The sequence below is a fragment of the Moschus berezovskii genome, chromosome 15 (genome assembly GCF_049115385.1).
Source record: "Moschus berezovskii isolate FMDL1 chromosome 15, NW_MosBer_1.0, whole genome shotgun sequence".
In the NCBI taxonomy this organism is placed as follows: domain Eukaryota; kingdom Metazoa; phylum Chordata; class Mammalia; order Artiodactyla; family Moschidae; genus Moschus; species Moschus berezovskii.
This window is the reverse complement of record NC_142474.1, coordinates 56,607,202-56,620,127: the sequence shown is the minus strand read 5'-3', so window position 1 is coordinate 56,620,127 and position 12,926 is coordinate 56,607,202. Positions and strand designations below refer to the sequence as shown.

Sequence of the window (12,926 nt, the reverse complement as noted above, 5' to 3'; positions counted from 1 at the left end):
TTAGCAAAACTCATCATGAATAAAAAGCAAATTATTTTTTTGGCATTCTGATATTGGTAAAGGAAAGTTCTACTTCACTAATGTACATATAGTCTTTATCAGATCTTTCTCAATTTATCTCTGAAATACGTTTAGAGCTTAAAAATTTTAAAAAGGAGGAAGTTCAGTGATTAGCATGAGATTGACTCATTTAGAAGATGATTTTCACAACTCCAGTAATTGCTCCTGATACACAATGCCTATCACAGGAAAGAAGGCTCTAAATAATTCAAGAAAAATATAAAAGTATTGTGAAAGCTGCTTCAGGCTGAATGTAGTTTGTGCTGGGGTATCATCTGCCTCTGATTCCAAGTGTGTGATTGACGTGGGTTTTGAACCTAGGGCCTCAGCTACAATAATGATCAGATAGGATGACATGAACCAGCTAGTCCAGGGTGGAAGGCTGTCACCATTAATGATTTTCTAAGACTAAGTTTTTAGTCTGGAAGAACTTCTTAACAATCGTGTGTGTGTTCATGGATAAAAAACAAACATGAATTCTTCTCATCATGGAGGGGATAAAAGTTCAAGTGATTTTCTAGTCTAATAAAGTCATGAGACGATCATTTTCGTTGCCTCCCTTTATTAAAGACCCAAGCTAGCAGTTTGTCTTTCTTGAATGTGAAAGGAATGCTGTTTTAAAATAGCAATGTATTTCTTATTTAAAGTTGACGAGTAGGACCACACTTGCATCCTATATAGGCCTGTGGGAGTTCTCAGCAGGGTTCTCATCCTATGCCATCTGGTAATAATAGACCACTCGTTCTGGTTTATTTTAGGAACTCTCCCAACAAGTTGGGGTTCACAGCATCAGCATACTCAGATCAAGACACTAAGGCGAGTTCACTGTGGCCGACAGAACACGTCGCTAAGTTCGTTTATGGCCGTGTGACTCTAAAATGGTAAGTCAGACGGTTATCTTAGATGTCATCCAGTATCTTGGGCTGAGACGACCTTCGAGCTATGATATTAAAATAGAAAAACCTTTGCAGAGTGTTAACCTATCATTACACAGACTCAATGGCACGGCACTGCAACCTAATTAGCAGTGTGGCTTGCATCCTTGCATCTATAAAATAGAATTAGCGTGAGTGCTGCTCTTTTTTTTTTTATTATTAGTTTGTGTTTCTAGAAAGGTGTGACCTTATCTGTAGGGTTCTGCTCATTTATGTCCATCTACAAAGGATTTAATTACATTCTTTTAGCTCTCTGTGCTGAGGAAATTGAAAACGGCCGCTTTGAAATTACAAATGTTAACGAAATTAGTGAACAGAATATTTACTCCATCACCCTTCTCCTTTCGGAGAGAATGGAAACATGCTGAGGTAACTAAGGCCTAAGATTTTCAGGAGAGAAAATTCTGGGCAAGGAGAGCATTAAGAGTTCTTCTTTCCTCTTTCCCAAGTGTATTCTGCAAGTTTCTCTGGTTTTCTTGGGCAGAACTAGTGAAGGGCAAAGTGTATAAACATGGCACAGTGTCTGAAAGTTACATATTAGCATCAGCAGCTAGAAAACATCAACTTACATCGGAGGCTGGTGATTCGAGCACGATGCCAAATCCTAGAATGTGGTTCTCCCCAGGGGAGGGGTGCTCGGCTGCGGGGAGACTGGAATTCTCGGGGGCCCCTGCAGCCTTCTTCTCAGCTTCCAATGTACTGGGCTTCTGTTTCACAGTGAGAGGTTCCACAGTCTTTGGGGGCACTTTTTTCTTTTTATTTCTCTTGCGCGAGACGGCAGTTCGCTGGGAGCAGATAAGGGAAATTGGGGGTTGTTGTCTGTTTTGGGTTCCAACTGTGAACAACAAACAAAAATATGGTACAGGTACATGTGTCTAACCTAGGAGAATATTCTTGCTCCATCAGCTGAGGCTGAAATGGGTTCACTGGCGGATGAGGCACATCGAGATCAATCTCACGCTGAACCTGAGCGTGACCAAATGCTGCCTCAAAAGGTCTACAGGCAGAAAAACCCAAGAGAAAACTCTCCTCCAAATCCTGGTGGCTAATTGATTACCTGATGGGTAATCAATAGGAGGGAAGGATGATGACCTATGAGAAAACACTGAAGCATAATTTTACACATCACATGACATTTCTGTATAAGCAAGAACCCCAGAACTTAAACTGAGGTGTAGACATCCACGTATTTTGGAAAGCCAATCTCGGGAATACTCCACTTGAGATTAAACTGATTGGTAGCCAGCAACCTACAGGTGCCGAAATCAACAAAAGTCAGGCAACGATGCTCATTTGGGCAAGTCTGATCAAAAGCATCACTTGAGAATGACCAGTAAGCATGTGGGCTAGGTCTGTTGGTCAATTTCAGGTCCAGTTACTCCTGCCTCACAAACCAATACTGTCCACACATCAGTCATCTCCACACACTGTGCCTCTGGGTTCTGACCAGGCTGTTTCTCCATAACCCAGTTTTATGTGGCTGAAAAATAGGAAAAATATGGTTCAGCACAAGAAGAACAAATCAGTAAGGTCCAGGAATGGTCTGAGTTCCAAAGACGAGATGCGCTGAGAGCTAAGTGCTGATGTTGAATATATACTTAAGGGAATCAAGGATGGTAATTACGGTTCTCAGAGGTGCCCTTCAAGACGTAGTGTTTGTTAACCATTTAAAAATACTCTGATGTAAAGTTTAGTAGGGAAATATGACATTATTACTTAAATCTTCATGTGTTAATACAGTTTTTAAAAATATGACCACAGCTGCTTTTTCACAGAAATACAGCTCTAAAAATAAGCCAGATGAAAGCCTAAAGATCTTGACATGCACATAATATGGATCATTTCTTATCAGGTTGTAAATGGGGAATATTTGTACTCTGAACTTGATATCTGCATCTCTAGGCTGGACAGAAATTTATAAATAAGTATTAGAAACATACTTTTTGCACTGCAAAAGAGCACTGAAAAGTTTTTTAAATCACCCATGCAGTAAGTAGTCTAGCTCACTGGTTCTCAACCTGAGCTACACATTAGTCTCAGTGGATTCACCTTAAAAAAAAAAAGAAAAAAAAAAAAAAAAAGCCAGTGCCTCAGCCTCAATCCAGACTAATTGGAATTTGAATTTCCCAGGGAGATGCCTGGGTATCCGGATTTTTTTAAAAGCTCCTCCAGTGATCCCCAGTATATAAGCCGGACTGGAACTTTTCTCTGTTAGATCTGAATTTTCAGCTGAGGCTAGGTCTCCATTTGGAAAGTGAGACAACTGAAGCATTTATCAATGACCTAGGACTCCAGCCTCACCAAGCCTCACTTTCCAAAATTAAAAGCAAAATGTTTTGAGTTTAAAGAACACAGGGTCTGAGGTTTTCTTCTCCTTCTGCAAGTCTAGACAGAGCTGTGTTCTTTCGAATCAGATCTTATCGCTTGATCTTATTCCTTGCTTTCTCCCTGAAGTAAAGGTAAATCTACATTTTATAGGTAATAAACCTTAAGTCAAACTACTCACTCAACACAGATTCTTCAGTTTAACAAAATTAAAGGAGACTAATTTATTCAGTTTATCCTCTGGGATCCCTGACAGCTCTGGGGTCGTTTACTGCCCTAATCTGCAAAGGTTCGTAAAAGAAAACAGGGTGACACAGTGGCATTTACTTAATAGATTCTCAAAAGGCTTCAGTCAAGGATTTAAATGGTTGCAATTTGTAGTTTGCCATTTTGGGAGTAAGGAGCTTAAGGAACAAAATAAATCATTACCATTTCATACGCATATTTTCTTAAGTGCTAACAAATTCTTCCTCTGAGGAAAGAAATCTGTACAGAATGAAGTAACCTTTCTTTCTGAGCTTCTTATTTAGGAGATGTTAGCCTCTGCTGGGTTAATATTATTTCACAAGATTATCCTTGTGAAACAGGTGAGTTAAATGCTTACTGGCCTGACCAAAATGCTTTTATTTTTTCCCTTGGGATAAGACTAAATTTAGTGCATAAAATTAGATGTTGCTTCTCAGACAGGCTTTTGCTCATTTTACTTGCGTGTGATCTTGGGTGAATGATATGTTTAAGTATTAAGTTTTTTAAGTATCAAACCACATCACTGAATATTACAATTTTACTAGAATTAACTAAACGGCAACAAGGACGATTTCTGAGCTGTCTGAATACCTTTACAGTGGAAAGAGGGGAAGTTAGTTATATATGACTGGGCCATTTTCCAGCTTAAGGAGTAGTTTTCCCTGATGAAGTGGAAGGCTTAATGAAATGATTTATTATTTTCTGTTGTTGTTGTTCAGTCACTAAGTCGTGTCTGACCGTTTGGGACCCCATGGACTGCAGCATGTGAGGCTCCCCATGACAAAAAAGCTTTTTCTCCCCTAATTTTGGAGACTAGAAATCACAGCCACTATAATAAGTACCTAGGCTTCCAGACTTCTAAGAAATGCTCCAGGTCTTCCTAACAACACTCACAAAATAGCTGAGGCTCAGATCATGCTTTACCGAGTTCAGTTGCATTTACTATTTCTTCTATTTTCAAAACAACCCTGTGAGTTAGATATTAATACTCTAGTTACAGATGAGAAATCTGAGGTTCAGAGAAGTCACCCAAGCTAAGACAGGAGAAACTGGGACTCTGACCCTAAAATGCAAGTTCACTGCTCTTCTGTTTCTCAACTTGTCTAACAGGAGCAAGAACAACAACAACAACAAAAAAAGCATCGTGTAAATAAAAAGACAAAAGCGGAGGTGTCTCTGAGCCTCTCTGACCTGAATGTTAGGGAGAAAAGCCACAAGCAGAGCCCGAGGGCCAACATTTCTTGTCAGCTGATACTCTGGAATCTTTACCAGCAGAGCCCAGGCTTCCTAAGGGCTCCTCTGCATGTACGGAGCTGCTTGGCTCCTCACCTGTCACAGGGAGCCCAGTGTGGGAGGCAGGGTGGGCTCGTGCAGAGGGTTGTAAGATGCACACAGCCCCCCAAAGCGAGCCCCTCAGCAGGGAAGATGAGCCATTCTCACCTCCTTCCCTACCATGAACCTCCTTGTCATGGAGATGAGCCGAAGGGCTCTGCCCACCTTCGGGTGTAATTGTTTCAAAGTTTAATTAGCTGACATCTGTGAAGTACCCGGAGCACAAGTGCAGAAGGACTGAGCAGTATCAGCCAGAAAGCATTTGTGAGACTGACTAACAGGAAGGTGGGTTCTGGTAAAAGCAGAGAAAAATGGATGCTTGAAGAAGTACCCCATCAACTATACTTCCATAAAATTATATATATATAAAAGGAAACCTTGCTGGTGGGGCACAGCGTAATCAAAGCACAATGAACATCCCCACTGAAGACCCTCCCTCTGAGGCTGGATCTGCGTACCTGCCTGAATCTGCATCAGTTTCCGCATGGTCTTGAGTTCGTGGAGGATGGCCTGCAACGTCGACTGGCAGTTACAAGTGCAGCAGTTGGATCCAGTTGATGAATTCACCGCTGGAAGTTCTCCTGAGCACGAAAAGAGAAAATGAAGGCCGCCAAGCAACAGCAAGATTATAAAGAGGAAAATAAAAAAGGTACCCGGTGATTTTCACAGCCTGAATGTTGGGGTCTGACTTTAGCTAACTGTCCAGATTTCTATACTGTCAGGTGTGTGTTGTGTCACAGGGTGGCGGAGCCTGTGTGAATGGACACACACAGTTTGCTGCCACAGTGGCCCCCCCCGCCACAGTCACCCCAGTTCATCTCAGATAACGATACAGAAAACATTTACTAAGAACACACTTGTGCTATTTTGCACAAAAAAACTAGCTCTGTGAATAGCCTTTATCTAAAACCAAACAAACTGGGTAGCTGCACATGTCCTGGGAGTTCATACTAAGAGTTAAATGTATCTAACTATTTAAAACATAGTTTTAGCATTAACCATGTGATTCCAAAAATTAAGAACCTTCAATACATTGCTTTTGTGCTGGGTGTGGTGTGTCTGGGTGGGGGAAAGCGGGGGCAGCAGGGTCTGGGAGGGTCCATGTGAACTTAACGGGTCAGAGGCTGCTGGTGTGTTGGCTTTTCTCCAGCTTCATTAAAGAGTGCCCTTCTACATCGTCCATTCCCAGTTCTTCAGTTTCATTTTAGTCTCATTTTCACTGTTTGAAAGTGAAAGTCGCTCAGTTGTGTCCAACTCTTTGCGACCCCATGAACTATACAGTCCATGGAATTCTCCAGGCCAGAATACTGGAGTGGGTAGCCTTTCCCTTCTCCAGGGGGTCTTCGCAACCCAGGAATTGAACCCAGGTCTCCTGCATTGCAGGTGGATTCTTTACCAGCTGAGCCACAAGGGAAGCTCAAGAATACTGAAGTGGGTAGCGTATCCCTTTTCCAGTGGATCTTACCGACCCAGGAATCAAAACGGGGTCTCCTGCATTGCAGGCAGATTCTTTACCAACTGAGCTATCAGGGAAGCCCTTTTCACTGTTTAATACGTCATAAAATTGTCCTACTCTGTTTCCCTTACATGTAAACAAATATCTTCCTGTTATCGCTGGAATAAAATGGGACATTTGGAAAAACATGCTTTCAGTACAGTACCCCTGGCCTCAGTATTCAAGTACTCTTAAAGGGGATCAGGATAAGAGACTGCTCTCACTTGGGTTTTTTCATAGGTGGAAGAGGGAAGTTCTAAGGTCTTGGTCCAGTTATACTCTTTACTATATATTAAATGTAATTTGCATCCTGCAATATGCATTCTTTGCGAATATTAATTATTGAAAGTTTCACCACAGAAAAACCATGGTATACTTAATGTGTGGAGCAACACAATTATTTACATTCAGAGTTGTAGAAAAATGAGATGTAACAACTTTAAAACTACAAATGATTAAATTAAAACTCCAATGAGATACCAAATGTATTCCAATCGAAAGTATGCCATTAACACAGAAGTATTTTAAAACAAATATGGGGGAATTTAGGTTTGTAACTCTGACCATTACTAATATTTTAAGTAAAACCATCATCCTTGTTGGGGCCTGGAAAATAGAACACTATTCACCCAATACTTCCTGATGGGGGTGCTTATTAGCTTCATAGATACCTGAGGCCATTTTATTTCTCCAGTCATTTCTCCCATGGCAGTAGAGTTAGGAGGACTTTGTGAATATTCCTAGCCACTATTCCAAGTCCGTATCATTTTAGAGGACAAAACCAATCCTTTTCAGCTTGTTATAAATCATTTTCTAATTTTAAAGAGAACTGCCTTTTTATTTTTATGGAGGACTCTTTAAAGAGCCATCTCTTTCTAACCTGGAAGCACGCCAGCGTGAGGATCTGATATTGGCTTATGTAATATTACGAGACAGAAGACACCCATACATCGCTTGGGGTCCCTCCCTGTCTCTTCAGCAGTGGCTTCTCATACCTTTGAACTGGTTATCACAAACTGCTTAAAAAAAAAAATCACAATAATTGTCTTTTTCTTGAAGGATGATGAATAGGGGGGAAAATCCTTAACTTTTTAAAGAAACTAGAAATGTGTTCTTCCTTTCTTCTCATTCCCTTAAACTACAGATCTGCACATCTGTATGTAATTTATAACACGAATAACAGTGTTACTGGAGGGAAAATTAACATGAATGGAGAAATCAAGTTTTTCCTTATGCTTTGGGAAAAAAAATTTGCCATTTGAGTTTTTTTTCCCTTAACAATTAGGAATTTAAAATAGATAACTAATAAGAACCTACTGGGTAGCACAGGGAACTCTACTCAATGCTCTATGGTGACCTACATGGGAAAAGAATCTAACAAAGCGTACATATATTTAAGTGTATGGCTGATTCACTTTGCTGCACACCTGAAACTAACACAACACTATAAATCACCTATACTCCAATTAATTTTAAAAACCCATTAGGAATTTAAATTAAGGAAATTTTACTTTAAAGGAATAATTTTCAACCTGAATGCTGCTGCTGCTGCTGCTAAGTCACTTAAGTCGTGTCTGACTCTGTGTGACCCCATAGACAGAAGCCCACCAGGCTCCGCCGTCCCTGGGATTCTCCAGGCAAGAACACTGGAGCGGGCTGCCATTTCCTTCTCCAATGTGTGAAAGTGAAAAGTGAAAGTGAAGTAGCTCAGTCGTGTCCGACCCTTAGCGACCCCATGGACTGCAGCCTACCAGGCTCCTCCATCCATGGGAGTTTCTAGGCAAGAGTACTAGAGTGGCTTGCCATTGCCTTCTCCGTCAACCTGAATGAAGTAAGTTATAAAATATGGATCATTTGGGTCAGTAGCTTGAATGGGAGGTTAAAGTCAAGGTGTTACTTGACTGGCGGGGTCATCAGTCTTCCCTTTAAGTGACTCGTCCTGTAATGAAGAAAGCCCAGGACTTAGCAAGGGGATGTGTTAATAATACACCATGTGACCAGGAAGGTTCTTTTAAGGACACAGTGGAGCTCTTTCTGCCCTAATGTTCAGTTGTTTGTGACAATAATATCCGTATCTCAGCCAATGATGGCTTTGACTTCTTAAAGAGCTAAAGTGTCTATCAAGAAACTATCCCTTCTAATAGAGAACCCCCAGTTTTTCCTGCATCTCAAGTCTAGATTTTTTTTTATACTCTTTTTCCTTTATGTCTTTCCTGTCTTTTAAAATAAATTAAGGTATGTGATTAAAGGAGGGTTTACTATATAGAACTCAAAGAACATACTGAATGTTTATAGACAGAAAACATATTGGGATGACTGTGAGTGTTTGATGAGGGCCATACCATTGGAGCTCCCAGCAGTGTGGGGCTGGCTCTGGAAGGTTCTGGAGCGGGTGCCATACTGCCCTGAGAACTGCCCGCTCTGGGGTGGCAGCTCGTTCCACGTGCCCCGGGAAGATGGGTGGAGGCTCGGGGGGACCTCTGCAGAGTTCAAACGCTGAGGCCAAATTGCATCCAAATCCTGGGGTTCCTCTTTAAGTTTCTCCCCCTCCTTGCCCACACGCTGATATATCCTCCCAGCGCTGTCATTCAGTAATCTTCTCATTCCTGTAATTTGTTTTTTAATTTCCATGCTTTCATCTCCTAATGGAAACAGGGCCAGAGATAGCACTGTAAATTAGTGAAAGAAAAAATAATCCACTACCAGAAAAAAAAAACAAAACGAGACACCCCCCCTTCCTTCTTTGGAACTGGGGGAGGATTACTGACTCCAGATGCAAGCTTCTCTTTTAAGAATCTTCTTTCCTCAGAGGATTATTATTTTTTTTTTTTGAACCAAGGTATCTGTATTGCACCGAGGGTACTTAATAAATATTAAAGATGACTCTGAAATTATACAGATATAAAATATTTTCTATAAATAATATCATTAAAGGATCTATTAGGAGCTATTTCATACATGTGTGCATGCTTGCTCAGCCTCTTAGTCGTGTCCAACTCTTTGTGACCTCATGGACTGTAGCCCACCAGGCTCCTCTGCCCATGGAATTCTCCAGGCAAGAATACTGGAGTGGGTTCCCATTCCTGTCTCTAGGGGATCTTCCTGACACAAGGATTGAACCCTCATCTCCTGAACTGGCAGCTAGGTTCTGTACTGCTGAGCCACAAAGGAAGCCCATTGCAAACATACTATCTTCTTAAAATTGTCATCAGCCAGTAACTTTACAAAGGTTAAGGGAAGTAGTCTTGTCTTTTTTTTTCTCTAATCTGGGTTTTAAAATAAAAGTCTAATGCCAGGGTACACACTCATACAGTCACTCTACCAAATGCTTGAAATTTCAACTATGAAGAAAGGAAAAGCCCCACAGAAAGCATCTATTAGGAAAAACATAGCTCCTACAAATAAATCTAGCACATTTATTTATTTATTTTTAATTTTTGGCCGCATCTGTGCAGCATGTGGGATCTTAGTTCCTGACCTGGGATCAAACCCACGCATCCTACATTGGGAACTCAGAGTCTTAACTACCGGACCACCAGGGAAGTCCTGAGTACATTTAATATAATTATGTTGTAATGCCCTCAGCATCATATTAGCCAGATTTCTCTATCACACTGGTAACTGCACAATGAATGTAGGTATTGTGCATTGTCTAGTTAGATATTTAGCTTATTAATACACAAATACATTACTGAATGTAATGAAGAAGGAAATGGCAACCCATTCCATTATTCTTGCCTGAAAAAGTCTGCAGGGTCACAAAGAGTTGGACGTGACTTAGCAAACTTAACAACAACAGTAGCAAAACTGCAAGTAAGGAAACTTTTCTATTTTTATGCTGTGAAGTTAGTATCTTCAATTTTTAAAATGGTAACAAAAGTATTAATTGTCTTTAATATCTAACATGAACAAATGCAGAATTAACACAGATTTCCAAATTTACAATACTGCTCTACGTTGGCATATGCTTGAGAAGAGAAATATTTTACTTTGTCATAAAACCCTTTTCATTTCAAACAACTGTGAAAACGACAATACAGAAACAATAAATCATGTTCCAGGTTTTTATGAGAATGAATGACCGAGCACAATTGAAGAAATGCGGAGCCAGCATTTACAACTTTCTCAGGATGTCTGGGGAACAGGGTGTGTCTGGAAGAGGTCCCAGAGGAATTCTGAAAGATAAGTCTATAAGCCAATGTGGCTGCTGTTACTTTCAGCATCCAAACCCTCCCTTTCCCGGCGTGACTAACAGCACAGCTTGGGCAGGAAGGAGCTTCTTTCCTGCAGGGCTTTTCTTCTGGACCAGGGACATCACACACGCATCCAGGCTGTAGCGCGCTGATCTCGGTTGACACTGGCTGGTGGCTGCCACTCCCCTCCCTCCCAGGGCCCTGGCAAGAAGCACACCAGCCAAGCCAGGCAGAGGCGGGCACGCTGCCTGGAGCCTGGATTAGTGCCAGCTTACTCCCCACATGAACCCTGACGCATCACAGCCAAAGGGCCACTCTCTTTTCAAAGGTTCTACTTCTGCTCCAGTGACTGAATCCTATGATAAAGTGCTGTCTTCAGAAGGAGGGAAAAAAGGTCATGAGGATCCTGGAACTTTCTAAGATCAAAGTTGCTTTGTCATGAGCTTAGTTTCACAGTCCCAGAACCTACAGCTCTGAAATTTACAAGACTGAAAGTACAGTGTGAATTCTGCACACTTGATACTTTCAAGAGGACAACCAGGATTGTGGAAGAAAGAGGGAGATCCTGGCTGTGGGCTGACACTTAGAAACATTTCTTACAAAATCAAAACAAGAGGCAAACCATGACAACAGATTAGGACCTGGGACTGAAGAGGAAGAAAAACAGGGGGTTGCGAAGGCAGGTAGCAGAGCTGGCTGATTTTCTGAGAAGAGAGATCACAGTCTATCCAACTGCGGGACAGCTGAAAGGACAGAAAACAACTAAAGTGTAGGAATTCCTGGAGTCAAGGAAAGTGGAAAGACGTGGGGAAGGCTGGAAACGGGCTGGCTGCCGGGCAGCCTCTTAGAGGTGACAGGCTGGGTCCCCAGAGGGCAGCAGGATGAGCTGTCCTTTTAGCCAGAGAAGTCAGGAGCAGCCCTGACCACACCACCTGGGGAGGAGGCCCTAGAACCGCATCTCTCTCTTGCGCTCTGTCTCTGACACACACACACACACACACACACACACACACACGCGTGTGCGCACAGGGCAGGGGGTGGGGGGAGGGGATGATGCACTCTGCAGAGACAGGGAATTGAGTCCTCACATATTCAGGAGGGATGCAGCAGAGGACCAGGAGTGGGGACGACAGAGAAAGCTGAGCAGCCTGCACACACTGGGATGGAGAGGGCGAAGCTTGCAGGCTTGGACCACAGATGCTGGGGGGTGGGTCAGGGGACAGGCCAGGGCTGGGGCTCCCCAGACCTGGACTCACTTCCCAACTGTACTGACTTGCTACTTGATACGAGACGAGCCACCTGCTATTCTCAGACTTCAGCTTCCTGAACCATAAAAATGAATTCTGAACCAGACTATGCTTGGCATAACCCAGGGGAAGCAGTCGAGGAGGGATGTAGGTTTTTCCCGTTACCAAGATGTTCACAGGGCACCGAACAGCTCTAAAAGTCATGTATGTCCTTATCAGAAAGAGTGGGCTTATTCTGATTGCTACAGTGAAGCCCAGTTCTCTGACTCAAAAAAAAAAAAAAGTAGGATAAATTAAGATATTGAGATTTGAAGCACTAGTTGACCTCTTTGTCTTTCCAGTTCTAATAAGTTGATGTCCTCTCCACGTATAAATGCCAGGAAAAAGAAGCTCTAAAGAAGCATGATTCCAGGGAATTCCCTGGTTGCCCAGTGGTTAGGCCTCTGCACTTTCACTGCCAAGAATATTTCAATTTCTAGTCGCAGAACTAAGATCCCACAAGCTGTGCAATACAGGCAAAAAACAAAAACAAACAACAAAAAAAAAAAGAAGCAACAATTCCATAACGAAACCTGTTCACTTTCCAAACCTAACCATGCCTTTTTTCATGTTTAACCACAAGGGGCTGGATCTTTTTAGAAAAAACGAACAGGAATCTTACAAACATGGATCCATGGTGTGTGGCTGCATTATAGTAAAACAATCCTTAATGAAAAATGGTTTGTATGTTTAGTAACTGGACTCCTTGGACAAGATTGACAAAAAATTACAGGACTTTACCCTTTGCTAAATTTCAAGACTTTCTTTTACACAGATTACTTTCCTTTACGTAAATAATTTGCATAATATAGAACAGAGAGTCTTGCAACACAGAAGTCATCATACAGGATGACTTGGTCAGGAGGGAAAAACATATTACACAGAACACGATTATTCATGGTTTGGGGTAATGAAAGAAAAAAGGCAGTAATGCCCAAAGATAGAGTGAGATGATGTACATTAACATTATATACCCATTTCTATATGCCTTCTTTTCACAAAGACTTAAAATAGTCACCATATCTTTGCATCAAAAATTAACTAGTGTTGAGCT

General features: G+C 41.7%; 1 protein-coding gene and 1 long non-coding RNA gene across 9 annotated transcripts in view; one reads left to right on the top strand and one right to left on the bottom strand.

Moving 5' to 3' along the window:
* The window catches only part of LOC148775445 (uncharacterized), a 143,347-nt gene that overhangs the window by 99,364 nt on the left and 31,057 nt on the right, over nt 1–12,926 (top strand). Inside the window, exons 5-6 of one of the 2 annotated variants that reach the window (XR_016039180.1) lie at nt 819–941; nt 4,677–9,039. This is a non-coding gene — a long non-coding RNA (uncharacterized LOC148775445). Of the gene's footprint in view, nt 1–818; nt 942–4,676; nt 9,040–12,926 lie in introns of those variants that run through there. The other variant, XR_016039181.1, reaches the window with a different exon arrangement.
* BEND7 (BEN domain containing 7) overlaps nt 1–12,926 on the bottom strand; it is an 88,135-nt gene that overhangs the window by 47,722 nt on the left and 27,487 nt on the right. For all 7 annotated transcript variants that reach the window (XM_088844073.1, XM_055428761.2, XM_088844072.1 and 4 more), the window contains 3 exons: nt 8,736–9,035; nt 5,357–5,479; nt 1,565–1,830 (listed from right to left, as the gene is read on the bottom strand). In XM_088844073.1, coding sequence (XP_088700199.1) covers nt 1,565–1,830; nt 5,357–5,479; nt 8,736–9,035 — 689 coding nt within the window. The remainder of the gene's footprint in view (nt 1–1,564; nt 1,831–5,356; nt 5,480–8,735; nt 9,036–12,926) is intronic.